The 27324-nt window shown below is 54.4% G+C and overlaps 7 protein-coding genes across 7 annotated transcripts; 3 read left to right on the top strand and 4 right to left on the bottom strand.

Moving 5' to 3' along the window:
- Positions 1-795: 795 nt before the first annotated feature.
- On the bottom strand, positions 796-1806 carry INS49_014480 (uncharacterized protein; the record flags this gene model as incomplete). Its single annotated transcript, XM_043175171.1, has 3 exons — positions 796-1356; positions 1431-1573; positions 1716-1806. 3 exons carry the CDS (start codon positions 1804-1806, stop codon positions 796-798), a joined length of 795 nt encoding a protein of 264 aa, XP_043020128.1.
- A 1283-nt stretch (positions 1807-3089) lies between these two features.
- On the top strand, positions 3090-3572 carry INS49_014479 (uncharacterized protein; the record flags this gene model as incomplete). The annotated part of the gene is made up of 1 exon (XM_043175170.1): positions 3090-3572. One exon carries the CDS (start codon positions 3090-3092, stop codon positions 3570-3572), a length of 483 nt encoding a protein of 160 aa, XP_043020127.1.
- A 945-nt stretch (positions 3573-4517) lies between these two features.
- On the bottom strand, positions 4518-7101 carry INS49_014478 (uncharacterized protein; the record flags this gene model as incomplete). The annotated part of the gene is made up of 4 exons (XM_043175169.1): positions 4518-4834; positions 6164-6582; positions 6648-6866; positions 6938-7101. 4 exons carry the CDS (start codon positions 7099-7101, stop codon positions 4518-4520), a joined length of 1119 nt encoding a protein of 372 aa, XP_043020126.1.
- Positions 7102-8319: 1218 nt separating this feature from the next.
- INS49_014477 (uncharacterized protein) lies at positions 8320-10684 on the top strand (the record flags this gene model as incomplete). Its single annotated transcript, XM_043175168.1, has 4 exons — positions 8320-8884; positions 8938-9051; positions 9151-10349; positions 10409-10684. The coding sequence occupies 4 exons, from the start codon at positions 8320-8322 to the stop codon at positions 10682-10684; spliced, it is 2154 nt and encodes a 717-aa protein (XP_043020125.1).
- Positions 10685-11523: 839 nt separating this feature from the next.
- INS49_014476 (uncharacterized protein) lies at positions 11524-13412 on the bottom strand (the record flags this gene model as incomplete). The annotated part of the gene is made up of 2 exons (XM_043175167.1): positions 11524-13299; positions 13368-13412. The coding sequence occupies 2 exons, from the start codon at positions 13410-13412 to the stop codon at positions 11524-11526; spliced, it is 1821 nt and encodes a 606-aa protein (XP_043020124.1).
- A 1030-nt stretch (positions 13413-14442) lies between these two features.
- On the top strand, positions 14443-17922 carry INS49_014475 (uncharacterized protein; the record flags this gene model as incomplete). The annotated part of the gene is made up of 5 exons (XM_043175166.1): positions 14443-14488; positions 14550-15419; positions 15611-17573; positions 17633-17748; positions 17810-17922. The coding sequence occupies 5 exons, from the start codon at positions 14443-14445 to the stop codon at positions 17920-17922; spliced, it is 3108 nt and encodes a 1035-aa protein (XP_043020123.1).
- A 757-nt stretch (positions 17923-18679) lies between these two features.
- On the bottom strand, positions 18680-22392 carry INS49_014474 (uncharacterized protein; the record flags this gene model as incomplete). Its single annotated transcript, XM_043175165.1, has 4 exons — positions 18680-19572; positions 19663-19788; positions 20305-22248; positions 22353-22392. 4 exons carry the CDS (start codon positions 22390-22392, stop codon positions 18680-18682), a joined length of 3003 nt encoding a protein of 1000 aa, XP_043020122.1.
- Between the last annotated feature and the right edge of the window lie 4932 nt (positions 22393-27324).

Raw genomic sequence — 27324 nt, 5'->3', positions numbered from 1 at the left:
TGGAGCTGGGTCGCGTGCCCAATGAGGAAGTTGAATCGACCTCAAAGGTCAACCCCATCATATGCCTGTGAGACACCACTACCGGAACAGCATTTTCGAGGGGCAACGCATCGATTTTGTGTATCTGTTCTAGTATTACAAGCTGCGCAACCTTTTTGATGAGCAGGGCGGCAGTTATGCAGCCAATATCACCCCCGCCAGCCAATTGCGCAACTTCTCTCACGCCAACCCGTATCGTCAGCAGTATCTTTTGCCGAGACCCCATATGTGTAGCCTCACAGACAGGGGCGAAAAACAAGTTGATGAGGATCCCCCATCGTCCCACCACAATCCGTTGGATAGCCACCATCAAACATCGCAGGTTTTTCCCGGCCTCTTCCCTCGGTGGCGCCTTTTCTTCTCTCAGGTTCCATGTTCCATCATATCATTTCGCACACAAATGTGAAGATCATCACCCGTCGGGTGAGACTTCGGGCCCCGAAAAGAAAAAGGGGGAGGGCCCATGGGTATCCTACACTGCAAATCCACACAACCACCGGTTTTCGAAAGCCTCACGGGCCATAAACGCAAAATGCAAGTTGCGCGCACAGGCTGAAAGCAGCCGAAGTCCAAGATTAATCGAACAAGAAGCACACAGGGGGGGGGGGGTTGGTGTGCTGGAGCAGTTGGCTAAGCTGAAGCAGTCGCGGCCACGTCTCGTGGTCGAAAGTTCATGGGGCCAAGGTGAGCCGCAAGCTCTCTGCAAAGAGCTAAACCCATCGTGGTGCCGGAAGAAGCTCGTTGGTGGTCTAATGGTTAGACCTCGTCATCATATTCGTCGTTCGTCCAGGTCTTCGAGTATCCAGAGGTGGCAGCGAAGGAGGGCTGGTTGATGGGGTAGGTGTCGAGGTTGTAGCCGCCGCCACCGCCACCGCCACCACCAGAGGAGAACGGAGCTTGGCTGAACGAAAAAGCGGCAGCGTCGCTGGGCGTGTGAGGCTTGAAGTCCTCATCTTCGTTTGGAGTATCGGCCTGCGTCGTGTCCAGGGCCGGAGTCTGGGTATCGGTGCCGTAGAATCGTGCCGCGTAGTCCTCTGTGAAGCGGGGCCCTTTCATCGGGGTGTCCAGCGGGATCGGGGGGAACTCGTTATCGTCGTCCTCATCGTCCAGGTTAATAACGTTGGTGGGCTGGACGGCCTTGGTGACGCTCCCACGGGCCTTCTTGCTGGCGGTCGACTTTCCGGTTGACGGCGCTGAGGTGGCGGCACGCTTGCGACCCGCCTTTGGGGTCACCGGAGCGCTGCTGGCAGTAGGAGCGGCGCCGCCCTTTCCCTGTCTCATAGCCTCAGCTTGTTTCTTGATGCTGCGGAATTGCCACTGGATGCCGTCGGGAGTGGAGTCCCCGAAGTACGCAGCGATATCTGCCCACCGGGTTTGAAAGGTTAGCTTACCGCCTTGTTGTCAAAGTAGCTCTTAGCTGGTTCGCCATTTTTGACCATTTTGCGAACATCAGCCGCGTCTTTCTTCAGGGGACGGAAGAAGTGCTCAATGCCATCCTTGCCCCAGTCCTCAGGACCATAGTGTTCGCAAATGGCTGACAGAGTCAGCATAAGCCTCACTGGTAGGGAACAGCTTTGAGAAGGACCACAGGAGTGAACAAGATTCGGAGCAAGCATGGGGCCAGTGTCAAAGTCACGATGAAATGCAGGTGTGGATGGAAGTGGACCTGTGCCTACCTTTGAAGTTAAGTTTGAGCTCAGGGTGTGCTGCAATGACTGCAGTCAGCAGACGGCGCTGGCTCTCCTCGGTCTTGAAATTCGCGCCCATCTTGTGCCTGTAAAGCGTCATTAGCAAAGAAGAAATAAATCATTGGTTCATGACGAACCTGTTTCATGAGACTTGCGATGAAGGCGTGATGTGATTTTGTGTGGGAGTGTGAGGATATCTGGTGGTTGGCAGAAGTCGTCAGACTGGGGATGTCTTGAGCAAGAGATCCAGGACGGGGCCCCGATTCTCAAGAATGTGAAGGCAGAGAGGTGGAGGGGATGGGCAAGAGATAACATGCGAGTGAGATAAGAAGGAGGGCAAGAGCGGGCAGCTTCCCCGAGGACCGAAGTCGACAGTCGAGATGCCCAAGAACCGTGGCGATCTGGCCAGCGACGAAAAAGGAAGCATGCATGCAGTCTGGAAGGCCCAGGCAGGTGTGGTATGATGAACGGCATTGCTGAAAGACTTACTGTTTCGAAACTGGCAGATCAAGGCTGGTGAGGAAATTCTCCGTGAGCGGCAAGAGCCGTCAGCCAGGAGCGGTGAGGCTGTCAACAGCTGCGGTGAGGCGCAATATCAGAATCAAGTTGTCGAGACGACGACGATGGAAGTAGAGCGGGTCGCTAACTCGCGTATGGGGAGGTTGCTGAAGAAGTGGGGGGGTTGGTGGTTGTACTGGGCAACAGCTGCAAGCGCAGGGCACGACTAGGTGGACCAGAGAGTGGCTCAAGACATCGCGCCTTGGGTGGGAAATGAAGGGGAAAATAGGAATAGAGGCTGCCGAAGTCAGAGCATGCAATTGGGGTGGAGTGTCTTTGGGTTGTGGCTGATGATTCTGTCGTGTTGTAGGTATGTTCAGAGCACGGTACCTGAGCTGTAGGATACCTAAGTCGAGGGAGGGTCCAACTTGAATGTGTTAGGTTGGGCAGTGCCCCTGAGATAGGAAGCTACTCTGCAGGTCTTGAAAACAACCCTGCAATCTGAGTCAAATTTCTAGAAAAGAGCGGTTTACGCTCAGTGAAAACCATCTGATATGGTTTTACAGCTTGTTTGCTTTGATAGCACTTAATTTGGATTTCCCTCTCTTTTCGGCTAAAGAGAGGAAATGTGGCTGGATGTTCCTTGATAGCAGACTTTCACATACCCAGGCTTTTGAACTGGAGGACCACAGCGTCTCATTCGAATTCTTGCAGGGGGTTGGTTGACTGTTCGACAGGGAAGCCCTCACCTAATAGCCTTTACTCCCCGTCCCTTAACCCTCTTTCCGATAAATTCCCAATGTGTTCCTGCTGACAACCTGTATCAGACTTTCCAAAGCTTTAACACAACTCATCAATAGCCTCATGGCGACGACGTACGAGGAGTATTCTGTCGCTTCAGAGATTGAGGCTTTCTTCAACAAAACATCGGCAACCCGCGCCGCGTGCAACGCCAGAGCAACAGAGCTTGCCGGCGGAAACGCTGTCCCTGTCGACATCCAAGGCGCCTGCAGCTACTCCGTCTATGCCGGCCCTGAACTAGAATACGTCGTTCAGTTCCGCCTCGAGTCCTTAGCACTCAGGACCAAAGTAACTTCTTTAGCAACTGAGATTTATGGATCACTTGTGCCAAAGGTGACCTTCGAGGGTAAGGTAGGAGATGGGGAAAAGGAGCCTCTCTATGTCTACCTGATGAGCCGTATGCGTGGAATGACACATCTGGATTTCATCCTGGCACATGGCTTCCCAGAAAACTCTTCCAACAATCTTGTTTGGCGCCAGAACCTAATTGACGATATCGCACAGTACGTTTCCCCTGTCAACAGCTTGAGCCGCGCCACTAATTGACTCTTTGCAGCTTCCTAGCTCTGTCTTGGAAAGCACCTCAGCCAGTCAGAGTATCGCCGTAGTTTGGGACAGACTTATATCAGGGACCCATGGCTCGTGCATGCTGCACTTCCCTCCCGATTCCAGCATTTCATCCAGACCTGCATTGATTCGATGGACGACATTCTGTCTCTACCTATGGTTCTCCTCCACCGAGACTTGGGCTCCTGCAACATTATAGTCGACGAAGCAACCTGTCATCTCGTTGGCGTCATTGACTGGGCGGAAGCTGAAGTGTATCCGTTTGGACTTAACCTGCATTCCATCCAGTCTCTGACCGTGAAGCTTCATCTGCGTAATGGCTGGACGCGATTCGAAGACTACAATACTCTACAGGATGTCTTTTGGGAAAGGTTTAAGCGGGAAGTTGGTAGCTTATCTGACGATCAGTTCCGCTCGATCAAGTTGGCAAGGGCGCTAGGTCTGTTGTCGTCGTCTGGCTTTACTAGCCGTCTTGCAAACGAACCAAGGCCAGTGCCTATTGGGGATGATGAGTATGGACGCTACAACATGCTCTCATTGGATGGATTCCTAATTGATTTGCAGACAAAGTTTGATGGCTTCGACTAACAGCGACGCACAGCTCTGGGATAGTGATGACTGGGAGAGTACAAAACAATCAGGCACCTGACAACTAACATTACAGACATTCAATATGCTTCTAGCGTGATAGAGACCACAACATCACTGACTGTCACGGGTCCATCATAAAGATTTGGTACTTCAGCAACCAGAATGGAAGTGTCAAATGTTGATACCTGAGCTGCTCTGTGGCCCATTATTATCTTCCTTCCTAGGAATAAAGCTGCCATCAAATGACTTATTGTAGGTAACCATTGATGCAATATTGTCTTCCTCCTTAGGAATAAATCTGCCATCAATTGACTTATTTTAGGTAATAGGAAATCAGAAAACTCCGGCCTCGACCAGGGCCGCACTGAGATCGTTGATATTATCGAGCTTTGGATGCGGCTTGCCAGCATTGAAAACCTTGTGGTTGCCCGGAGTCATGTTAGAGTGTGTCTCGGTGGATTGGCAGACGCTGGGACCGCCAGGACCAGCCTCGAACGTCCATCCTGCCACCCTGGTGGGCTCGCAGTTCTTAGTGGCGCCCACCTGCAGCATGATGGTACCATCATCGATGATGAGCTCATACATATTCTGCTCGCCGCACTCGCTAAGGACTGGGCGGCCGATAAGCTCTGTGAGATCGTTGCATTCTGCTGCTCTTCACTAGAGTTAGAGTGCGAGGGGGCACGGAATATCTAGTTTCCTTCCTATCGTTTACCGACGAAGTGGGGGATGGCGAGTTGAATGGCTACGAAAGCTTTACTCAAGCTACCGACATATAGAAGGACTCTTCTGAGGTTCCTGCTACTACACATGCATTACCGACGAGATAAATATCTTGACTCATGCACAGCCATCCTTTGACCAAGAGTGTCACTGACGAGTATAACATGAGGATGTCCAAGGGACAGGCTCTCAACCAGGATCCAGGGGCAGACATCAGCCACTCTTCTCCATTTGGACCTCGATCGCAATCGGCCATGGCATACGCAGCGGCTCAATGTCTGACATTGGAACGCAGCAGGTAAGGCTGTTGGATGACGGCTGTGTGGTTAGTCCCTATAGAAAAGCTTTTATTAACAAGGCTTTTGCTTATCATCATGAAATTTCATCTTTTATTAATTTGGATTTACAATTCTATATAGTAATGTATAATAAGGGTCAGTAGAAAAGGTTACTTGAAGAAGGCAAAGTAAAGGTTATCAAGAAAAGCAGACACAGCTGTCACGCATAGGAAGTAGGAAGGGGAGAAGGACAAGTAACTGCAATCACGTTAAGTACAGGATCAACGAAGCGAGGCGAACCGAACGGAAGCATTAAAACAAGCCAGCAGCTGCGAGATTCTGGCAGCCTAGCGACTGGCAGCCCGTTGTTGGGCTAGAGACTGCCAGGAGCCAGGCTTCATACCCGGCCCGCGTGCGTCCATCTCTGTGGCAGCGGTGACTGGATCCTGGAGTGTAGTGATGTACCGAATGAGAATGGGCTGGATCTGGGTTATATAGGGCCGGAGGGGTGACTGAGGCGATTTACAAATTGATCGTTAGCGAACGTGGGTAAGGGATGGGCGGATCAAAACCAAGTTGCTGGCTGGCCTAGTTGGAACCGCATCGGAACAAAGTTGTAGAAGACTACCTAGGTACGCTGCAAACACTTTCTTGGACCTCTTAGAAGGTTGCTCCCACTGTCAAAATCGTGCGGACTGAAGCTTGTAAATCAACAGTTTTGGTAGGGTGACAGCGTTGTAAAATGCCCAGATATACAGTCATACGTACAGCCTAGCCGGGCTGCCAAGTTGAGAACGATCCACAGACACATGTTTAGTTGACCAAGAACTGTCTCGATTACCCCACAACTACAGCCCGTTGTGCCCGTTTAATGGTATGGATCAGGTATGTATTAGATAATCACTTGACGCATTGGTACTTATAATTAGATCTATCACAACGGCTTCTCGAACGGAGTTCGACGACCACTCTGCAAACCACTTGGGATGGGCAAGTTCTTCATCTCTCCGTTCCACTCCGGCACGACGCCCTCGTCCTTCAGCTTACCTTCTCCAGACCCATACATGAGATACTGCACTCCCAGAAAAGCATCACAGCCCGCCTGGAACATGCCGCACAGCTTGAAAGCCCAGGGGATCTCGGTTACTGACGTGAAGAACCAGAACATCTTCATCGCGTCACCAGCGAGCCAGCTGGCGAGGACGGAGACCCTGAATCCCTTGCACGACCGGGAGCGCGCGTTCGCAAATATCTGGGGCAGCGGTAGCGTCGCCTCGACAGAGAGGCCAATGTAGCCAAGCAGGCTGGAGTACGACGAGTAGAGGCCGCGGAAGGGCGCAAGAGCCAGCTCGAGTGCTGTGAGGATGATGAACAGCCAGAGCAGGAACTGCCAGTATCTGTGATGTCCGCACGTCAGCACACCTTATTTCTGCCTCGAATTTCGAGCCGTGCCATGACTCACGGCTTGGGCGACCGCCATTGCCAAAACTGATATGGCCGCTGTTTCTCAAAGAAGCCCTCCTTGGCCCCAGCAAACGGGACCGCTGCGTCGCCGCCCTTGGATGCTGGGCCGGGGCGGTGATCCAGAGCTATCTTCAACAGCAACAGCTGCATTATCACCATCAGGAACGATTGTATGAGCAGTGCAGTGTCGAATCGGGCGCCCGGGTAGTAGAATATCCTGTACAGAACATTGTCAGCACTAGAGTCGAGAGCAGGCGCATCTGGTAGGATGATTCAGAGGCTACGTACCTGAACATAGACGCGATGAGCATGATCAGAGGTATGTCCAGGGAGAAGCCAGCGCTCGACTTGTTGCGATGCATGGCCATCGCCTGGTCGCTATATGATAGCACGGGCGACAGGATCAGGAAGATGGGGGCAACATAGCCCGCGAGCGAGGTAAGCCATCGCATCACGTCGTCGGGGTCGACCGGTGAGACGGGGGAGAAGGCAGGTCTGCAAATGTGCTTCGGGTCGTCGTGCCGCTGGGATGAGGAATGGCCAGGTTGACGAGACGACACAATTGCCTGCGACGGAGTGAACGGGGAGGGAGAGCAAAGGCGGAAAACTCGGAGCACGTTGCAGATGCGCGCGTTGGACAGCAAATTGGCTTCTGCTCTAGTAATGCAGTCCCCCTTTTTGGAGTCGCCGGCCGGGTCCAAGGGATGCTGGCTGGCCCCGAAAGCCAGCCTCGCGCCAGTGTGTGTGCAATTTTTAGCTCCACGCTGGTCGTTGAAACGGCTGCCCGCTAGAGCAGCGGCCCGTGGCTTACCAAAGCGACGGGCCGGCCTTCAAGCACCGTACTGTTACACGGCGATCTTGCAGCTGGGTGGATTCAGTGGGTACCGGGTGTTTCTCACCACGACAAGGCGAACTTCTCTGGTGTTGATCAGTCATCTGCACATTTGCCATTGCAAACGGCCTCCTTATCCGAACCCCCCCCCCCCCGGATGTAAACACAACACATCAACACCACCTCACTGCAGGCAACCTCTCTAACGACATCGCCATCATTTACGAAGCCTGTCCTCGTCCAAACCTACGAATCCGGTAGATCAGTGACATCAGACGCGGCCGAGCTATTTCACACATTCTTTGCAAGAACGGACAAGCTGCTCACTGACCACTGGCCCCCATCACTGGGCTGGATTGGCCTCTATGATCCAATGCGATCTCCCGTCAGGAATCTCTTGAGGATGCCTTGAGTGATCAACACTAGAGAAAGCAAGGCTGCTGATTACGTCTATGTCCGAACTGGATTCGGAGGTGTTGCCAAACAGGTGTCACAGATTGGTGGCTGCCCAATGACTGCAGACATATCCTCACGCCTGCCTCTCCGTTGGTAGGCCTCATGCAGCTCGGTGAGATTCGCATCGCATCCAAGGCGGCAGCCCACGTTCAACCTACTTCCAAATGGAAAAAGACCCAGATGATCCTCTGTTGGTAATGCAAGGCATCCAATCATGCAGGAAAATACCTGAATCCCGATAGTATTTAAGTTGTCAAGAAGTCTTCCAAAATCCCGTTCACTTCTTACCGTCATAGCATGCACTCTCATTTCGTCTGCAGCTCTGCGTCTACCTCATCCTACTCGTCGCCTCGTATCGTCAGAACGGGCACCCAATCTCACCATGGCGGCGACTCCACTGCAAACGGAGGCTCTGAGACAACTCGGCTCCAAAGACCAGCTAGATCTCCTGAACTGCATCGACCAGCTTCGATCCGTAGGGCTCAATCACTATGTCTCCCTTCCCCAGATCATTGTCTGCGGCGACCAGTCGGCCGGGAAATCTTCCGTTCTTGAAGCTATCTCCGGTGTCTCCTTCCCGGTACAGAGCAATACGTGTACTAGGTTCCCTACCGAGCTTATCCTCCGCCGAGCGGCTCAAGTCAGCTCAAGTGTATCCATAGTGCCAGATGCGTCACGAACCGAGGCAGAGAAGCTCTCACTCAGTGAATTTCAACAGGAGCTGGACGGCTTCGACGGCCTGGGCAAGTTGATAGAGGCTGCCAAGGCTGCCATGGGCATACATGCACATGGGAAGACGTTCTCAAAGGATCTGCTAAGGATCGAGATTGCCGGACCTGAACATCTTCACTTGACCATAGTCGATCTGCCCGGCCTGATTCATTCAGCCACCAAGAACCAAACTGATGATGATGTGGATTTGATCAAGGATGTCGTGAGAAAGTACAGTAAGTAAAATCCGGCCTGCGGGTCATGGGCGAGACTGATGATGATCCTCCAGTGGAAGAGCCGAGAAGTGTAATTCTGGCAGTCATCTCAGCCAAGAACGACCTCGCGAACCAAATTGTCTTGAAGATGGCCAAGGAGGCTGATCCAGCTGGACAGAGGACCATGGGTAAGTTTGTTGGTGGTCATTCCCCTACCGATGATATTCGTGAAAGTCACCTGGAATGACGGACGCCCTCCCGCCAACTGACCCTTCTGTACATGCCAGGAATCATCACAAAACCTGACAGCCTCATCAGTGGCTCGAAAAATGAAAAGTTCTTCGCCGATCTAGCCGAGAACAAGGAGGTTGAGTTCCGCCGAGGGTGGCACGTCCTCAAAAATATGGACTCGGAGAAAGGCTCTTTCAGCTTAACGAAACGCAACCGAGAGGAGGAAGGGTTCTTCTCAAAGGGCATCTGGCAGGACCTCTCAGCTGACTTGCTGGGCATAGCCAACCTGAAGCCCCGCCTGAGCAGCGTCTTGATGAAACAAGTTGCCTCAGAGCTACCAAGTCTCGTTGAAGAAATTGATTCGAAGCTTGGGGTCTGTCGCAAGGAGTTCGACAAGATGGGTCAGCGCCGAGCGACCAAAGATCAGCAGCAGCAGTATCTGGTCACAGTCAGCATGAAGTTCCAATCATTGATCAAGGCTTCAATCGACGGAGTCTACAACAATTCCTTCTTTACTGACGCTCAATCTGACCGCGGGTACTGCCAACGACTCCGGGCTGTGATCCAAAATTCCAACCAGCAATTTGCCAAGGACCTTTTAGCTCAGGGCCAGTACCGCTACATCACTGAGTCGCACATGGAGCATGTCGAAGGGTCAGAGTTGGGAGAAAGCATACAGATTTCCCGGAACGAGTTCATCACGCACATCCAGAACCTGATGTTTCGAACCCGCGGCCGCGAGCTGCCGGGGACCTTCAGCCCTATGATAGTCGAAGATCTGTTCCGGGAGCAATGCCGCCCCTGGGAAATAATTCTGAATGGTCACGTCGGTACGGTCTCAGCTGCGGCCAGAAAACTCCTCAACCTCGTGTGCGAGCACATCGCCGATGACACGACCAGCCAGTTCATCATATGGGAGATTGTCGAGCCTGCCCTTGAAAACATCACAAAGGCCTTGCAGTCCAAGGCTGATGAGCTCCTGGAGCCTCACAAGAATGGGCATCCCATAACCTACAATCATTATTTCACGGAGACACTGCAGAAAGTCCGCGACGAGCGCCGCATGGACGAGGTCCGTAGCGCCTTGGCCTATTGGCTCGAAAAGGACGAGAATGAACTAGACACCAGCAAATGTAGATTGAAAGGCACCTTTGACGTGCGCGGGCTGATCAAGGCCCTCGCCAATCGAAGTGAGCCAGACATGGACCGCTTCGCCGCCTCCGAGGCCCTGGATTGCATGGAGGCCTACTACAAGGTGAGCCGTACATAGAGTCTAGAGTCTTGCAAGCTGAACCAACACATGAAAAAATCTAGGTCGCACTGAAGCGCTTCACGGACGATGTGGCCGTAGAGTTGGTCGAGGCGAAGCTCGTCAAGGTTCTTCCGGACGTCTTCTCGCCAATGACGGTCTGTACTATGCCCCCCGACCTCGTGGACCGCATAGCTGGTGAATCAGACGAGAAACTGCGTCGGCGTGAACAGCTTGAGAAGGATCTGGACGTCCTGGGCAAAAGTGCCGACTCCTGCAAGCGGTTCGTGGGCATGAACCTCGTCGGTGAGACCTATTGCCGAGCTTCTGATTTTGCTTAGGTGACAGAGTTGCTGACATCGCTGCAGATGTGATTATTGATGGAGCACGAGCCCCGGAGTCGACCAGTGCGGGCGAAGACATCAGCGAGGATGAGGCCGTGAGTGCAGACGAGCCGTTGAGTGACGGAGTGCCGGCCAGTGAGGTTAGCCTGGACTTTGAGGTCTCGCAGCCTCGTTGCTTCCCTGAACGCGCTGCCAGCCCCGACCTAGAATGGTCCTCTAGAGAGCCTCGGCCTACATTTATATTCAGGGGGTAACCGGGAAAACAGTAACTGCTCGTCTCTTGTGGGATTGCAAACACTCAACAGAGGAACTATACTCCACAAAATTGGGTGTTAACCGTGCCGTCTGCATTATTCTTCTGCAGATTGTCCTCGCATCTGTTAATGTTTGGGTTGCACCACCCGTCTCATGTCTTTGACCCATTTCCATGATATTTGAGCAGAAGCAACCGGTCTTATGCAGTTCCCACAACAGTAGGCGACATTATCAGTGGTGATCGAAGGGGCGGAGGGGCTTTGAAAAGCTTTGAGCTACCAAGAAGATCTAGCTATTCCCGTCTGAGGCGCGCCTGAGAGAACACACCACTACTACGTGTACAGCTTTTCCTCCCCCCACAAAAAAAAATAACTGCTTGCCATGCATTACAGATTCGTTGACTACACTGTCAACAAGAGAAGTCATAATAAGGGTATCTAAGGCCCCACAGAGCCGAAACATCACCACTTGAACAGTGATTCACAGCCAGTCTGTCCGTCCCGTGCTGTCATTCTTCAGCAAAGGCAATATCAGGAGTGCATCTGATTGATCTTCTTCCCCAAAAAAAACACCAAAGCGGCTCAGTCCTGGCCCTCTATCATCATTCCAAGAGCATTGGGCACACCCACCAGTATCTTACCTCTTGGCACCCTTGCATTCTTGACCCTCATACAACCGAAGACGTTCAACTCTCTGAGATTGGGGCAACTGCGGAAAACGCTTCCCACCACATAGTCGTTGACCTCCTCACAAAAGCTGATTTCCAGGGACTTGAGCTCCGGGTAAATCTTCTCGAGGCTGAATACTTCATCGAATGCCTGCTTTGAGATGTGACGGCAGGCGTGCAGATTGAGTTTCTGTAAAGACTTGCCAGAATGGGCCATCAAAGCCTTGAATCCCTCAGAGCACAGGCCGATGTCATCGGGATTGTCGCGTGGCTTCTGCGAGTCAACATGTCGACACTTCTGGAAATCAATGAAGGTGAGGCCGGGGTTTCGCCAACCAGTGAAGAGGCGCGCGAAACCGGCATCAGTCATGACCTCGCTGTCAGTTATGCGCAGCTTGGAGAGATTGTGGCAGTTGCTATGGATGGCGTCGAGGACGGTGTTGTCCAACTCTGGTGTCCATCGGAGGGACAGCGTCCTCAAGCCTGAACCAACGCTGCGCAGAACCTCGACATAGACGTCGGAATGCACATGCTTGTGGAGGTGGATGCTCAAGTACTGGAGCTTCTTCAGGTGGGCCAACTCACGAATGCCGTCACCACTGACCTGCTGGTTGTTGTAGACTTTGAGGCGTTTTAATCCTGGGGCAGCTGTCCTGAGTGCAGTCATGCACTCGTCGTCGAAGTGCTTGTCCGTGTAGTAGATCTGAAATCTCTGAAGGGATTTGCCTTTGGTAGTCAAGTACTTCTTCCACATCTCGGCGCTGAGGAGATTTGCACCGTGTATGTACAAGCCCTCAAGGTCGACCTTATCTCGCGAGAGGAGGTACTCCATGACCTCATCCTTGAACTGGATGGCATTTCGGATCTTGAGATTCTTCACAGCCGGAACCATCTGGAAGACGCGTATCAAGTCATCGGTGCTTAACTTAGCGCCATCGTAAATGGAAACGTCTTGAGCCGTCGGCTGGAGGAAGAGATTGAGGGTGTTAGGGTCGACCAGACGCTTCTTTGAGAGCATGCGGGCAATCTTGTCGATGATCTGTGGAGGCATTTCGCCCAGGTCATCTGCAAGCTCGATGTTCTTGGCGAGAGTCTCGATGCAGAGACTCATAAGGCTCTTGGCCCCTAGCGTGTAAGTACCATCGAGGAGGTTGCTTTGAGTCTTGCGGCGCCGACCAATGGCACCGCCGGACGCGGCAGCCTTCTTCTTCTTCTTAACTGGGCCCTCCTCCTCCTGCATCTCCTTGCCGCAAGGATTACAAAGGAGGCCGCCGTCCGGGCCGGCGCGGGAGTAGGGTGTGACGGTGAAGCGTACGCTGCAAATCTCGCAGTTCTCCATCTGACCAGGAGCAGGGCCGCTGTTCTTCAGCAATTCATTGATCAGGTCATCCTCGTCGTCAGAGCCTTGAAGTCGCTTCTTGCGCTTTTGGAAGCGCTTGGAAGCCTTGATCTTCTCGATGGCCTTTTCCGTCTCCTGCTTACGCTTTCTGCTCTTCTTGGGGTCCTCCTGCGCAGCATCGGCGCCGTCGGCACCATCGTCAGCACCATCCGCACCGTTTGCAGCGGCATTTGAAGGGCCAGAGGCAGCTTGGTCATCATCTGCCTGGGCCTGCTGTCTTCTCCGCTGGTGGTCAATGCGGATCTGGTTTGCCGAGATGTTGTGGGAAGCCAGAAAGTCCGTCAAAGCCGACTGAGGACCTGGGTGACAGCATTAGTGTTTGCGATGCATTGATTGTGGAGCAAGCAGCAGTCATCTACCTCTAATCGACCGTCGGGCGGGTTGACGGGCATCCTGGCCGCCATTCTGATTAGGTGCACTCCTGAAGCCTCTTGATTAGCTGGTGACCGCGTGATAGCAGGACGAAACGGGATGCGAACATTTTTGCTCTTCAGAGGCAGACTGCGACTGCCAGATCTGACAGGTGGGAAAAGAGAATGCGTCGACCGGGAGGAACGAGAAGAGAGGAGACGAGGCGCTGCAGTCTGTTCCGCCAGAATTGGGCCAGATCGGGGGAACAGCACACTGGTTAGGTAGTATGAGAGGTGATGGTGACGAAGGCTCCGAATGAAGAAAAGCTTTGTCAGATAGTGCGAGTTGTTGAAAATCACACAAAGCCGAGACTCACGGGGTGGCAAACGTGAATCTGCTAAACTAACAAGGAAGATTTGATCCGAAGCAACCAAAGGGCGTCGGCATTGGCATTGGCATTGGTGGGGGGGGGGTTCCAGATACACTTTACGCGCTAGGCATCAACGCCGCGGGCAGCTTCAAACGCGTTGTCCCGTGCTCTTTCCCAGTCTGCAAACGACTTTAGACCCATGGAAACCACTTCAAACCCCTGCCGGACCCCTGCCGGACCCCTGCAAGCTTCCCCAATTTAACTCGATCTGCTTGTATTGCGCCGTGCCTGGTGGCGCCCTTTCCCCCTTCTTCAGCTGACAACGCGCCTGAGTTTGGCGATTCAATTGAAGCAGGTGGCAAAGGGAGCTAACCTTCGGTCTTTTCTTTATCGCGCCCGCGACCTTTGATTTGGAAACTTGAACCTTCTTTTCGTTGGCAACACCACTTATCCCTCTCCTCTCCCCAGCTGACCACCCTCTTCACATTTCGTCTTCGTCTACTCCACACCCAGCTACCCAGGTAGGCTGGGCATTGGAGAGTGTGCGTTTTCTGGCCACGACTTCCATTTGTATAAGTCCCCAGATCTCACAAAGCCCCACCACCCCTCGTCGACTGCCTTCGTAGCCAACTGCACGTTTCACCCAACTGCCTCGCCTTGTGGAATCGTGGCATCGGTGGCATCACCTGCATCGAACACCATCAGTGGCCACGATGGTACGAACTAGACGATCGCTCGCTGGCGCGGCCGCTGAGACAAGTACGTCCAGTTCCCAGCCGTCATAGGAGGACGACAGATCTAACCTGACACCAAATTTTAGGCCAGAGTTCACAGGCCACTCGGCACAATTCATCCACATCTGTGTCTGTACCTGCAGCAAGTAATTCACTGCCTGTCAAACGTGGTCGCGGTCGCCCTAGCAGAGCGTCCTTGGCTGCTGCTGCTGCCGCCGCTGCTGCCGCCGCCGCCAACAGTGAGTCACTCTCCTCTCTTGGGACGTCGACCTACTCGTCCGCCGACTCCGTCTCGGGCTATTCAACCCCCTTGACCAGCAATGTCACCACGCCTGCTCCAATCGACAATGCAAAACCCGGCTCCACTCGATCGACACGCTCTAGTAAACTCGAGGTAGCCAGCCCGGCGGTCAAGAGCCGCGGGTCCGGTACCAAGTCGAACCTGAAGGCCGACAACCAATCAATGGGTGCTTCCTCGAGAGCCACGCGAAGGAGTCGACTCGTTACTGTCCCTGATAGCGAGGACGATGATCTCGCAGATGATTCCCCGGACGCTAGACGCATTCGTTACGACGAGGAGGTTGCCCGATCGCTCCAAGACGAGCTCAATCGCGAGGTCGAAGGCATCCTCTTTGATGACGACCTCGAGGAGCAACCCATTATTGAGTCTGACAGTGAGGACTATGCCGCAACCGATCTCAAGGGTAAAGGCAAGGCCGTGGCTACTCAGCAAGCCTCTGGTACTCGGGCTGCAGCCAAGAAACGTGTCGTCCAAGACTCAGACGTCGACGACGATGATGATTATGACAATGACGACGACTATTCTGACTTTGCCGATCTTGCACCCCCAGCCAAGAAGCAGAAGACCGCTGTTAGAGGCCGCGGAAAGCAAGTGTCCGCAAAGGGAAAGACGGTCGTAGCTCCGCCTGTGTCGGACTCGGATGACGACTTGCCTTGTAAGTCCCAAGAAAACACTCCCGCCCATCTCCCCTGGAACACACACACACACACACACACACACACACACCGGGCTGCCTCTTATGTCCTCTCTCCCCCGGTCGCATTGGGGTATTTCCCGCACATCGCCTTACTCCCTCTAACTTTTACCTTCCCTATCCCCTTGGAAGTTTCTGCTGATGTTTTGCAGTGAGCAAGCGGCACACTGGCCGGAAAGTTGCACGCAGATCCGGCGCAACAGCTCAAGACACGACCCCAGGACTCGGCGAAGCTAGTAGCGACGGCTCCGGATTGAGTGATGTCGATTCTGCAGATTTCTCCGCGGAGTCAGAAGACGATAGTGACGATGCTGACCCCTCGGCCGCGACGAATGATCCGACTAGAATTCAAGCCATTTCGCGCCGCCGCCGTGGTTTCGGCGCCTACGCCAACCGCAAGAGAATCAGGACCGGCAGGCTCCAGCTTGAGGAGCACCATCCCACTCTTAAGACGATGTGGGATCGCCTCAGGGACATGCCGGTTCTCAAAGCCGGCAAGGCCGAGCAGCCGAAGTCCATATCTCGACTCCTCAAGCCTTTCCAACTGGAAGGTCTCGCCTGGATGAAGGCAATGGAAAAGACCGAGTGGAAGGGTGGCCTCCTCGGCGATGAAATGGGGTTGGGAAAGACGATCCAGGCCGTGTCGCTCATCATGTCTGACTATCCGGCTAAGCAACCTTCTCTGGTCTTGGTCCCGCCCGTCGCTCTGATGCAGTGGGTTTCTGAGATCGAGTCCTACACGGACGGTACCTTGAAGACGCTCGTCTATCACGGCACCAATGCACAGGTCAAGGGCAAGACCATCAAGGAGTTGAAGAAGTACGACGTCATCATCATGTCGTACAACAGCCTCGAGTCGATGTATCGGAAACAGGAGAAGGGCTTCAAGAGGAAGAATGGCCTGCACAAGGAGAAGAGCCTGATTCATGCCATCCAATTCCACCGTGTCCTCCTCGACGAGGCTCATTGCATCAAAACGCGGACGACAATGACCGCAAAGGCTTGTTTTGCCTTGAAGGTCGACTATCGTTGGTGTCTTACTGGCACTCCGTTGCAGAACCGAATTGGTGAATTCTTCTCCCTGATCCGCTTCCTCAACATCCGCCCTTTTGCATCGTACTTCTGCAAGACCTGTGACTGTGAGTCACTCGAGTGGACCATGGACGAGGATCACCGCTGCACCCAGTGCAACCACAATGGCATGCAGCATGTGTCTGTCTTCAACCAGGAACTTCTGAACCCGATCCAGCGATACGGCAATATGGGCCCTGGCGCCGAAGCTTTCCGAAAGCTCCGACTGATGACTGACCGCATCATGCTGAGGCGCCTCAAGAAGGATCACACCAACTCGATGGAGCTGCCAGTGAAGGAAATTTACGTTGATCGCCAATTCTTCGGCGAAGCAGAGAATGACTTCGCCAACAGTATCATGACGAACGGCCAGCGCGAATTTGACACCTATGTCGCTCATGGTGTTCTTCTCAACAACTACGCCAACATCTTTGGCCTCATCATGCAGATGAGGCAGGTGGCTGATCATCCTGATTTGATCTTGAAGAAGAATGCCGAGGGTGGACAGAACATCCTGGTCTGCTGCATTTGTGACGAGCCTGCGGAAGAAGCCATACGATCTAGGTGCAAGCATGACTTCTGCCGTTCTTGTGCAAAGAGCTATCTCAACTCGCAGGACCAGCCAGACTGCCCTCAGTGCCATATTCCACTCTCCATCGACCTGGAGCAGCCCGAGATCGAGCAGGATGAGGCGTTTGTCAAGAAATCTTCGATTATCAACCGTATTAAGATGGAGAACTGGACGTCATCATCCAAGATCGAGCTCCTTGTTCATGAACTGCACAAGCTTCGGTCGGACAAGGCTTCCCACAAGTCCATCATTTTCAGCCAGTTCACTACCATGCTGCAGCTGATCGAGTGGCGGCTGCGTCGTGCGGGAATCACCACTGTGATGCTGGACGGTAGCATGACTCCAGCTCAACGTGCAGCCTCCATCGATCATTTCATGAAGAACACGGAGGTGGAGTGTTTCCTTGTGTCGCTCAAGGCCGGCGGTGTTGCCTTGAACTTGACCGAGGCATCGCGAGTCTTCATCGTTGATCCGTAGGTTTCTCCGCCGTCTTCTAGCTATTTTCTAAGTGCTAACTAACAACTTTGAATAGGTGGTGGAACCCCGCTGCCGAATGGCAGTCTGCTGATCGGTGCCATCGTATCGGCCAGACACGTCCTTGTACCATCACTCGTCTTTGCATCGAGGACTCTGTGGAGAGTCGTATGGGTGCGTATTTGATTTTATTCCTAGCCAAAGCACAACCACAGGTCGTTAACAATTTGTGCAGTTTTGCTTCAGCAGAAGAAGGCCAGCATGATTCATTCCACCATCAACAATGACGACGCAGCGATGGAGTCACTGACACCCGAGGATCTACAATTTCTCTTCCGCGGAAACTGAAAAACCCATCTTCGTGAACTTGAGTGAAACCTGATTCTCACCATGCGAAGCGCACGACGACGTTCGCGATGGTGCCACCACTGGAGTGGACCAAGAAGCAGACCACCGCTCAAGACAAGTGCGGCTCACTCTGACGCGAAAAATTGCTTTTTTTCAGGTGCCGTACATTGTTATACATCTCATGACGGAAGCGCTGTAAAATACAGGGTATTGCCCTTCGACGCTGCTATGAGGCGAACGCCATCACGATGGGCATATAGTGGTCTGGCGTTATGAGGCAAGGCGGAAAAGTGGTGCGATTCTTCCGCGCGCCGTCGTAATTTGCGCGACGGAAGTTGATTTTTGCTGGCTGTGGTTTTGGCCCATCCTCATGTCAAAGATGGATTGGTAACCTCAGCCTTCTCTGCAGCAAGGCCAGGCAGACCTGTCACGGCCATTTTTGCTTGTAGCCACCCAAACTCAGATGAGCCGTTTATCAAGAAAATAGACGAAAGAGCTTTGTGTGCACAGCTGAGACTGCCAGTGCAGAGCCCACGGGGTTCTCGGTACGTGATGTACGATATGAACACGAAGTGAGCAGAATATGCTCTCGATGCCCAGAAGAGATATGCTCTCAAGTGAAGCTGTCCTGCACCACCACCAGCTGAACGGTTCTTGCTCGTGACTTGCCAAAATTATTTCAACACTGATTTCTTCCATGGCGCAGGCACGTTTCAGGATTGTTTGAACCAAGGACATCATAGTATTCCCGCTAAATCTAGAGTTCGGAGCCATCCCTTCCCTTCCCAAGCATTACCTCTGCCTCCCGAACTTCCATCCTCTCATCAAGCATAGAGCCCGTCTCATCATCGTCGGTGCCATCATCAACTCCGCCCAAATCGTCATCGTCATCATCGTCGTCATCGTCCTCATCCACATCGACCGTGCCGTCGAGCTGCGCAGCCCCGCTACCGCCGCCCTTGGTCGACGCGGGCTTCCTCTTCTTCTCGAAGTCCTGCTTGTGGGCCTCGGCAAGAATGCGTACTATGCTCCTCTTGCCCACAGTGTCGGCGCGCCTCCGCATCCGCAGCGAGTCCTCGCCCGGCGTCCGGCCCTCCTCGACCACATCCGCGGTGGCGGCGCTGGACAGTCCCGGCCGCGCGCCCGAGGCCGTGCCAGGGACGTCGACCCCGGTAGACACGGCGCCGCTCGGCGGGCGGTTCTCGATGGCCCCGGTCCAGGTGGCAGTCCTCGAGGCGGGGGTGAAGGCGGTCGGGCCGTCGTCCTGCGGCTGCTTGCCGGCATTCGAGTCCGAGCTCACCCTGGCGCTCGTGAGCGCCGTGATGCCAGTGTCGAGGTGGTAAGGCAGGGGCACGTCCCTCGAGGCCTTGTATTGCGCGACGTTGGAGCAGTGCTCGTTCTCCACGCGGAGGAGGGTCCACATGCCTCGCCGGGTGACCTCGGCAAAGCCGATGAGGAAGGAGGCGATGCTAGAATGTTGTGTGTCGTGGGTGAAGATGGCGTAGAAGACCCAGTTGAAACGCAGTATGGGATCTAGTATCATGATAAGGTAGTAGGGCCAGCGGGACTTGAGGGCCGTAATGTCCCGCAGGAAGCGGTGACGCGCGTGCGGCTGAACCAGGCTGAAATCCATGAAGATATCCCAGAACGCTGGAGAGCGCGCGTTAGCATGACTTGTGTAGGGGCGGCAGTGGGAGTGATTATTATCTGGTTGACTTGTTATGTTAAGTTGATACGTACCGGTGTAAAACCCGTTGACCGTTGAGAAGGCGATGAAGAGACCCAAATTCTGGCTCGTGTTGTGTATACGGTAAACACTCAAGAATACACCGGCAAGTATGGAAGCTGTGTACTTGCCACCGTTGACTAGATGGGGGAATATGTTTCGGGTATCTTTGTAACGACGAATGCACTGAAGGAATCGCCAACTACACACAAGCTGCTGTTAGTCTGAGTTCGGATCAACATTATGTGCTATTGGCCGAGTCTATGCGCAGATGATGCTTCATGTGTGGACTCGGTTGTGACCACACACGTTTCCCCATTATTCCGCATTTGTGCGGAGAGAGTTGATCAAGCAGAGACGCCGTGCGATGTACTTACATAGGAGGCAGACAGGCAAAGAAGCCCAGCAACCTCGAGTGATTTGAGTTGCACTGCTGTGGTTCGTCCCAAGAATGGGCGTATAGGCAGAAGAAGAGCTCAATGTTCTGGACGTCGATCAGACACGCCTAACTCTCTGTGCGGAGGCCGGGAATGATACTTACACACATAGCGTAGGTCAAGGAGCAATACATATCTCCCAGGAAGAAGTCTCGGAACTCGACGGGGTATAGACCAGCGAAAAACAGACGCCACTGCCGCTAGTCAGTATCATCTTACCAGGCGGTAGGGCGAGCAATCGGGCTGGACAAAGGAGCGAACCCACATGAGAATACAGAAACCATCTTCGGCCCTTGTGCCAGAAGATTGGCGCCGGCATGAAGAGAATCAAGGCCGTAATAAATATGAGCAGGACAGGGTAATAGAGATACATGGCGTCAGATCCGTATCTCGTGAAGTTCAGCCACATGAACAATCCAAACAAGAAGAGGAAGAAGCTGGGGAACTCGGAGAGCTGCCTCCAGTCCAATTGGTTCCGGGGGTCGAATTCGAATATGAAGGGGTAGTTGATCCGATTGGCAGTCCAGATCTTGCAGTTCAGACAGAACATGCTGAATAGGAAGAGCATCAGGAAGTAACCACCGTAGATCTGCATCAGGTAGCTCGTCTGCGTCCTCACATCGTCGTCCTCGTCGAAGAGAAGCTGCGCCCCCTGCACGAGCCCTTGGACAGCAAAGACTGCGCCTACGCCGATGAGCAGCCCGTTCCGGAACGCACTGCCGGACTCGTCACGCTTCTTCTTCATCAGGTTACGGAGTTTCCCCGCAGCGAGCTTGTGGTTTCCGCGCTCAAAGTACCGAGCGTAAAGATCCTCGACCGCCTGCAGATGGCCGTCTAGGACGTCACTGTTGACGAACCAGCTTTTGTTGACCTTTTCGTTCATGTAGCGGTATGGTGGCCGCGCATGCGTCGACTTATCGAATTTCTTGTTGAGCTTTCTGAACGCGGTCCTGTTCAGGAGAGCGTAGGACTTCAGGAGCTCGAGACCACGGTAGAACTCTTGCAGTGCCAGCTTGAGCTTCCTCTTCGCCGTACGATATGGCACCTCGTGCTCATCAGGCCGACGGACGTAGTCGCGCCTCTCATCTGGATTCGTGCCATTGTGAACTGGCGTCTGAGGCATCTTCTGGAGTGCCTTAGTATTTGGCCCGGGCTTGAACAGCTTGGCCTTGAGGGGATCGAGCATGGGCAGGGGACCTGCGCCATTACTTTTGAAGCCCTCCTTCAAATCATGGCCATTCGACTCTCCGTCCCGCTTACGGCGCTTAGCCTCAGCGATCTCGGAAATCCTCCGGTTGCGCATCTCGTGCAGCTGCTCGCGGAGCATGGCCAGCCGCTTGCCGGCGTGGTCCTCCTTCTGCCGGTAGAAGTTCTCGACCTTCTGAAGCTCACTGTCGAGGAAATCGAAGAACTCTTTCTCCTTCTCGCGGACCTCGTCAAAGGCGTGCATATCGTACTCGCCCCGTGAGCGGTACCGCTCTAGCGACGGCCCGGCCAAGGAGAACATCCTCCGCAGTCTCGCTCGAGGACTCTGCATATCGCTCGGAGTGAGGTTCGGAAATGTAGCGCCCGAGGCCGAAGGAAACCGGCCAGGTACGGGAGCGCGAGCAGCTGCGGCCCCCGACTGCGATCCTGCCCTCGACACCGTGCGATTCAGAGCGAGGCGGTGGACTGAAGACCCTGAATTCACCCGAGGCGTTTCTGGCGGGCGCTGGCCCTGACCATTACTCGCATTGGATGGCACCTTAATGGCAGGGGCCGGGAGCTCGAAAAGATGGCTGGGCTGGCCGGACTCGCTGATGGGAGCGGGCCCATGATCCGGAGGGGTCGGGACAAAGCTGCCATACTGCATGTCCGACTCCTGGCCCTCCATCAGTCCCTGCCGCTCACCGGCGACCGGTGCAGGTCTCTTGATGGGGATTGAGCGCGGCGGGCTCTGGCCCATGGGGGCCGGGCTCGTCCGCAAGGGGTCGACACCATCCTCGGCAGGTGCTGGGTTGGCAGAAGCGGCAGTCCTGAACGAGGCAGACCCAGAGTGCGGCTGGTCGGCGCCTCTCGCAGGAAGTCTGGTGGATGAGACGCCATTGGCACGATTGATGGCCCTGGCGACGGCCTTGATGTGCTTCTTGCCGGCCTTGTAGTTGAGGTACTTGATGCGCCACTCTGAGACGGAGGTCAGCCATGTTTTCGACAATCGACAGTCCTCAACTGTGACACAGTGTTGCAGCATTGACATCTAGAACCCAGGCAGGGCCCCGTCGACTCACCTGGCACCAGATCGCGCTCGAGCTCCTTTGCAAATTTCATGGTGACGTCAGGAAGAGCAGCTGGAGGTCCAGCGGCATGGTTGCAATGGGTGGCACACACACACACAGACGAAGGGCAGTTGCGTGTTGGCGTGGGCCAGGTGAGAACCCGATGTACCTGGGTTTTGTGGTGTGGTGCGGGTGTTGTTCAAACAAGACGGTCCGATACTGGACACAAACAACACTAGACTATCTATCTACGCAACCCGCTCTCCGCGATAGTTGGACTGCACTCCCAGGTAGTCGGGCAATCCAGCCAGAGATTCGTGCAACTGTAAACGGCGGCAAACCGATAAGTTGGTACCATTTCAGGGAGGCCAATTAGAGCAGGGTCTGCAAGCACGCCTTCCCCACACCCCGCCCCCTGCCTGCCTGCCTGTGCCCCATCGCGGCAGCGCGGTCAGTCTGCCCAGCTTGCCAAAACGATGGAAAGATCGGCGCCAGATGTCGGCACATTCGTCCAAGATCGGCCATGAGGCTCAAAAAAACTCTCACGACTCTCGTCTGTCAAGACAGTAGTGTCTCGACCACGTTTTCTGCTTACACCTCCAATGCCAGCTTCAACACTAAGGTGGTTCCCTCGCAGTGGCATTGGACCTGGCGAGATGGTCAGCAATCCCAGCCCCCCCCCCCGCCCCCCCAAAATGTCTCGGCAGCTAATTCCTTGGTACAAGTCTATTGGCTGGGGTATATGAGGCCGTCGTGAGCATTTTGGACCGGTGCCATTTGATGGCGCCAGCCCGGACTTGCCTAAGCATCGACACCGCCGCGACCGTTGAGGCCATAGTCGCTGCAGTCAGACTCCATCGCCTTCACAGCGCTGACTGATTGCCAGGGAGACAGCAACGTTGCTTGATGACACATCTACCACAGGCCCGCAGTCTGACGGGGAAATTGCACGATAACAAACTGGCGTGTGAGCGTCCGGTGTAACCGGCGTCACAGGTGATCCTGTTTGGCAGCTGGCAGCATCCGAGAAGCACTGTTCGTCTCGTTGACCCTGCTCCCTGGACCACACGTTAAGCTGACGTCGGCGGGAAACAAAGTGATCCCATCCCTTGTTCCTGACAGACAGGGGCCCACTGCTTATTCCTTGGATTTTGAGCCCACCCCGGGCATATCTGCTCCTCCAGGGTGGTGTCCGTCGCATGTCGCGACTGATGCGTCAAGGTAGCTTGCCCGGCGCCCCTCTTCGCTGCAAGCTCTGGACTCGGCCGAGACCCACGCCGAAACCAGGGCCTGGAGAACTCTGAAGAACCTTGGAATGCCAGCAAAGCGCGATTCCCAGACATGGGGCAGTTGGGGCCGTGTGCGCGCCGGATCGAGATGTAGAAGCATTATCGACAGTTTCCCAATGAGGCTATTCCAAGATCAGTGCGCTATCTGAGTGAATGGGTGGTTCCGATGTCACCTTCGAGTTTCGAGTGTCAGAAAATGAGCCGATACTGCACGGTCCGATACTCCCATGTCTAAGATTGTAGAGGGTCTGCGCGCGTGGCTTGGCAACTCCAGACCCGATCCTATGGAACCTCGCCGACCTAGCGAGGTTCGGTCGAAACCTGCCAACCTCGCGATAGCCTCACAAAGTCCCAGACGAGGACGCGGCCGCCTCCACAATTTTTTTTTGGTCCTCGGGGCTGGGGAGCTTCTTCTTTTGATCGGAAGCAGCGCCGTTCATCGTCGAATTTCCAACTGTCCCGGGCCATTTGCTCCGTCGTCGTGACAGTGCCGGAGCCACAACTGCTGCACGTCGCTGAGCTTATTCAGGCTCCACTGCGTCCGTGGTAGCAACCGGTCCCGATGACCTGTTCCGGGAGGCTCCGAGGTGGCCGTGCTGCCGAAGATACCGACTCAGTGCAGATGGTGCAATCGATGCGGCTCACCGCACACAGGAGCCAAGAACGACGTCGATAGCGTTCACCACCGTGTAATTTCTCCAACACTGCAATAACAGTAAGGATGTGATCCTAGGTAGACAGAGGCGGGCGCTCCAGAGATTGAGCGACCCAAGACCCCGGGGATGCTTGGGCTGCTCGCGTATGACATGGCAACATGTCGCAAACGACTCAGACATGCTGTCGATCATTTTGTGTGAGGCTATATTGAGAACTCGTGGGAAGGCAGTCGAAACTCAATTTCGATAAGGCCCATTCAGGTGCGCCACACCCCAGTAGTGACCCCCCAACCATTTGTGGGCCATAGCTTGATCACGACGCTGGCGTCCAATCGCGAGTTTCTCAACCTCACGTGGGGGAACAGGAAGATGGTGGGCACGTACCGGTACATTGAAAGCCTGACTTTGTGACTGCTCCCTGGGCGTCTGCCACGGGCCAACAGCGAGAAAAAAAGATGGGAATCTCAAGTGGCCGGGTTTTTCTCCGGAGATGCGCGGGCTGACCTGCATGCGTCCTGCTGCACGGTTGGACAGGGGCCCTGGCGCATGCTGAAGAAGAGGTGCAGCCTGCATGCTCTATGGTTGCGCTGGACGATTGCCCTCTCCTATCCTGGCCTTCCTGTAGGCCAACAAACCAGACTCGGGGCGCACCGCTGTGAGGGGCTGCAGCTTGCTGTTTCGGCTGCCCACGACGCTTCCCAAACAGGAGTAGACGAGATGAACCGTGTAAGCTGAACGGCCCGCCTGCTGCATGCGTTGTGCATGGGTCACCAGCAGTCGATGAAGTGTATTTGTTGTGTCATACCCACAATTCCTGTCAGCTAGGTGCTGAGATTGTGGCCTGATCATGCGAACTCAATATGGGAAATGCACTTCGGCTTATGACCTACCAGCCGGGCATACTGTGCACTTTGTGGTAGAGCATTGAATGCTTAGAGGTCCAACGAGTCTTACACAAGAGATGTTGCGAGGATGACAATATCAGCTCTGATATTGCATTCCATGGTCAGTGAGCTGCGGGAAGAACCTGTTTTGGCCCCTCGGCCCGTCTCCGGCTGTGCGGGGTGGTTGGATGTGACGATGACATTACTAGCACATGAGGGAACTCAGATCAGCTCAAGTCTGGAGTGGAAGAGGGCGTGCGTGAGTGCTATCAAATTGGATCATTGCACGGTTTGGCTGCCCATGATGCTATCAGCCAGGCCAGGATCTGAGCAATCCCGATTCTCGAGGAGAACACGCGGCGTGTGAGCTCCTCCCAGCCCATGGAGCCAATGCCGTAAGACACATCATGCGTCAGCCTTTTCAGCCTGACGACTTGTTCGATTATAAAGACGAGGTTGTGACAGAAAAGAAAGACTCTCGATAGTCCAACTCTACTGTCGGCTGCAAGCCCTACACGCTATGATCAGGCTGGGCAGGTTGTGGATGTCAAGCAACTAGCTCTGTGACATCGTGTATGTTGCCGTCAGTTAGTCTCATACCCAAGCTGTGCTGACCATTGCTATCCATCTTGCGGGAGACTACTGTACGTCCATATGCGAGTTTAACAACCCCACGGCCGGGCCGAACATCTCTGAGCCCATAGGCACGCAGCATCGTGTACTCCCCGCATTGGGATGCAGGCATCTATTACTTTCTAGCGTAGCATAGTTCAACGCCATATATTAAGCTTCGCTGGTTCCAGTGCAGAGGTTAGAGCTGGCATTTTTCTTGCCAATGTTTTGCTTCGCTTGGTTGATTGCTTCCGTGAAACCGCCGCCGCGAGCACGTTCCAAATCAATGGCATTCTTAGCAGCAGCCCCGGCTTCCGGAAGCGGGCAATGTGATGGCTGGATGGTCGGATGAGGCAAGCGGTGCCACAGCCCGCATGTGCCGATGCCGACAGACTAGCAACATCTCGCGTGCTACACGATCTCAGGGCGGATTTGTTGAGCGGGTTGTTTAGACGCTATACGACGGGTTCTTCAGCCCTCTCCCTGGGACGTCGATCGCTGCTGGGTGATTAGGCGCAACCAGAAACCCCCTAGAGTCGAGCTAATCACGACGCGCGAAGAGCTTGGCCAACAGATAGATGGATAGGGCTCCCTCCCGGTGGGGTTCTTGCCGACGGAATTCTGATTTTCCCATGGGAGTCCTCCGCAGGTTTCAATGGACTGAGGCCGAAGAGGAATGTACGCAACCCCACTCAGTGCCGAGGTAACCCTGTTGAAATTCTCAAAATCGAACCCTTTGTGCAGCACTCGGGGCGGTTCCTATCCCAATCTGCATCCTCCATCTGCGGGCAACTGGAATGAGAGATACGGGGCGGGTCGGCAAGCGACCTAAGGGGAGCGAGAGGCAGAGGGAGTGGGAGAGCAAAGGTTCCCGACCCGTCGTCTCCCGGCGAGCTTGAGCTACCGTCGCTGGCGTGCTCGCCTGCGAGGGCCCGCCTGGCAGGCTGGTCGCTCGCTTGCCATGTGTGTGTGAGATGGGATCTCGATTGGATGCTGATTGTTGCCCATTTGGAAGACGCCGATTGCGTCAACATCAGAGGTTCATGGAGGCGATCATCGGCCACGGAGCAGGGAACCTGTCAGGCTGGCCTGCTGGTTGGCAGTCTGGCAGTCAGGCTGGTGAGCCCTGCAACCGCTGGCAACGACGTGACGGGCCATAGAGAGCAATAAGCCATTACATCAGATCCGGCTCGGGTCCGTTGATTGGCGCAAGACTAGGGATTTCTTCGGTGGTTCCCTCCAGCCTGGAAACTATTTTTCTGGGCCACCGCTCAGATGTGTGCCATGCCCCATGCCGTGCCATGCCATGCCATGCCTGCGCGTTTTGGGTCCTGGGGTGGGCTGCTGGGGCTTTCCCCAATGAACCGCTGCAAGGGGCAAGGGCATTGATTCATTGATGGCAATCCCATCGACGTGTACTGCATCTACTCAACGCAGTAGTGGTCTGCAGATTGTTGTGTTGCATGGCGCGCCCTGGCAGCCCTGCCTGAACTGCCAGGGTCTGTCTTGTGAGAGAAGACAGCTTGAAACAGGTCGGCGACCT

The sequence above is a fragment of the Diaporthe citri genome, assembly GCF_014595645.1.
Source record: "Diaporthe citri strain NFHF-8-4 chromosome Unknown scaffold_8, whole genome shotgun sequence".
Taxonomy (NCBI): domain Eukaryota; kingdom Fungi; phylum Ascomycota; class Sordariomycetes; order Diaporthales; family Diaporthaceae; genus Diaporthe; species Diaporthe citri.
Note: the sequence above shows the minus strand (reverse complement) of the source record. Positions and strands in the feature narration are given on the sequence as shown.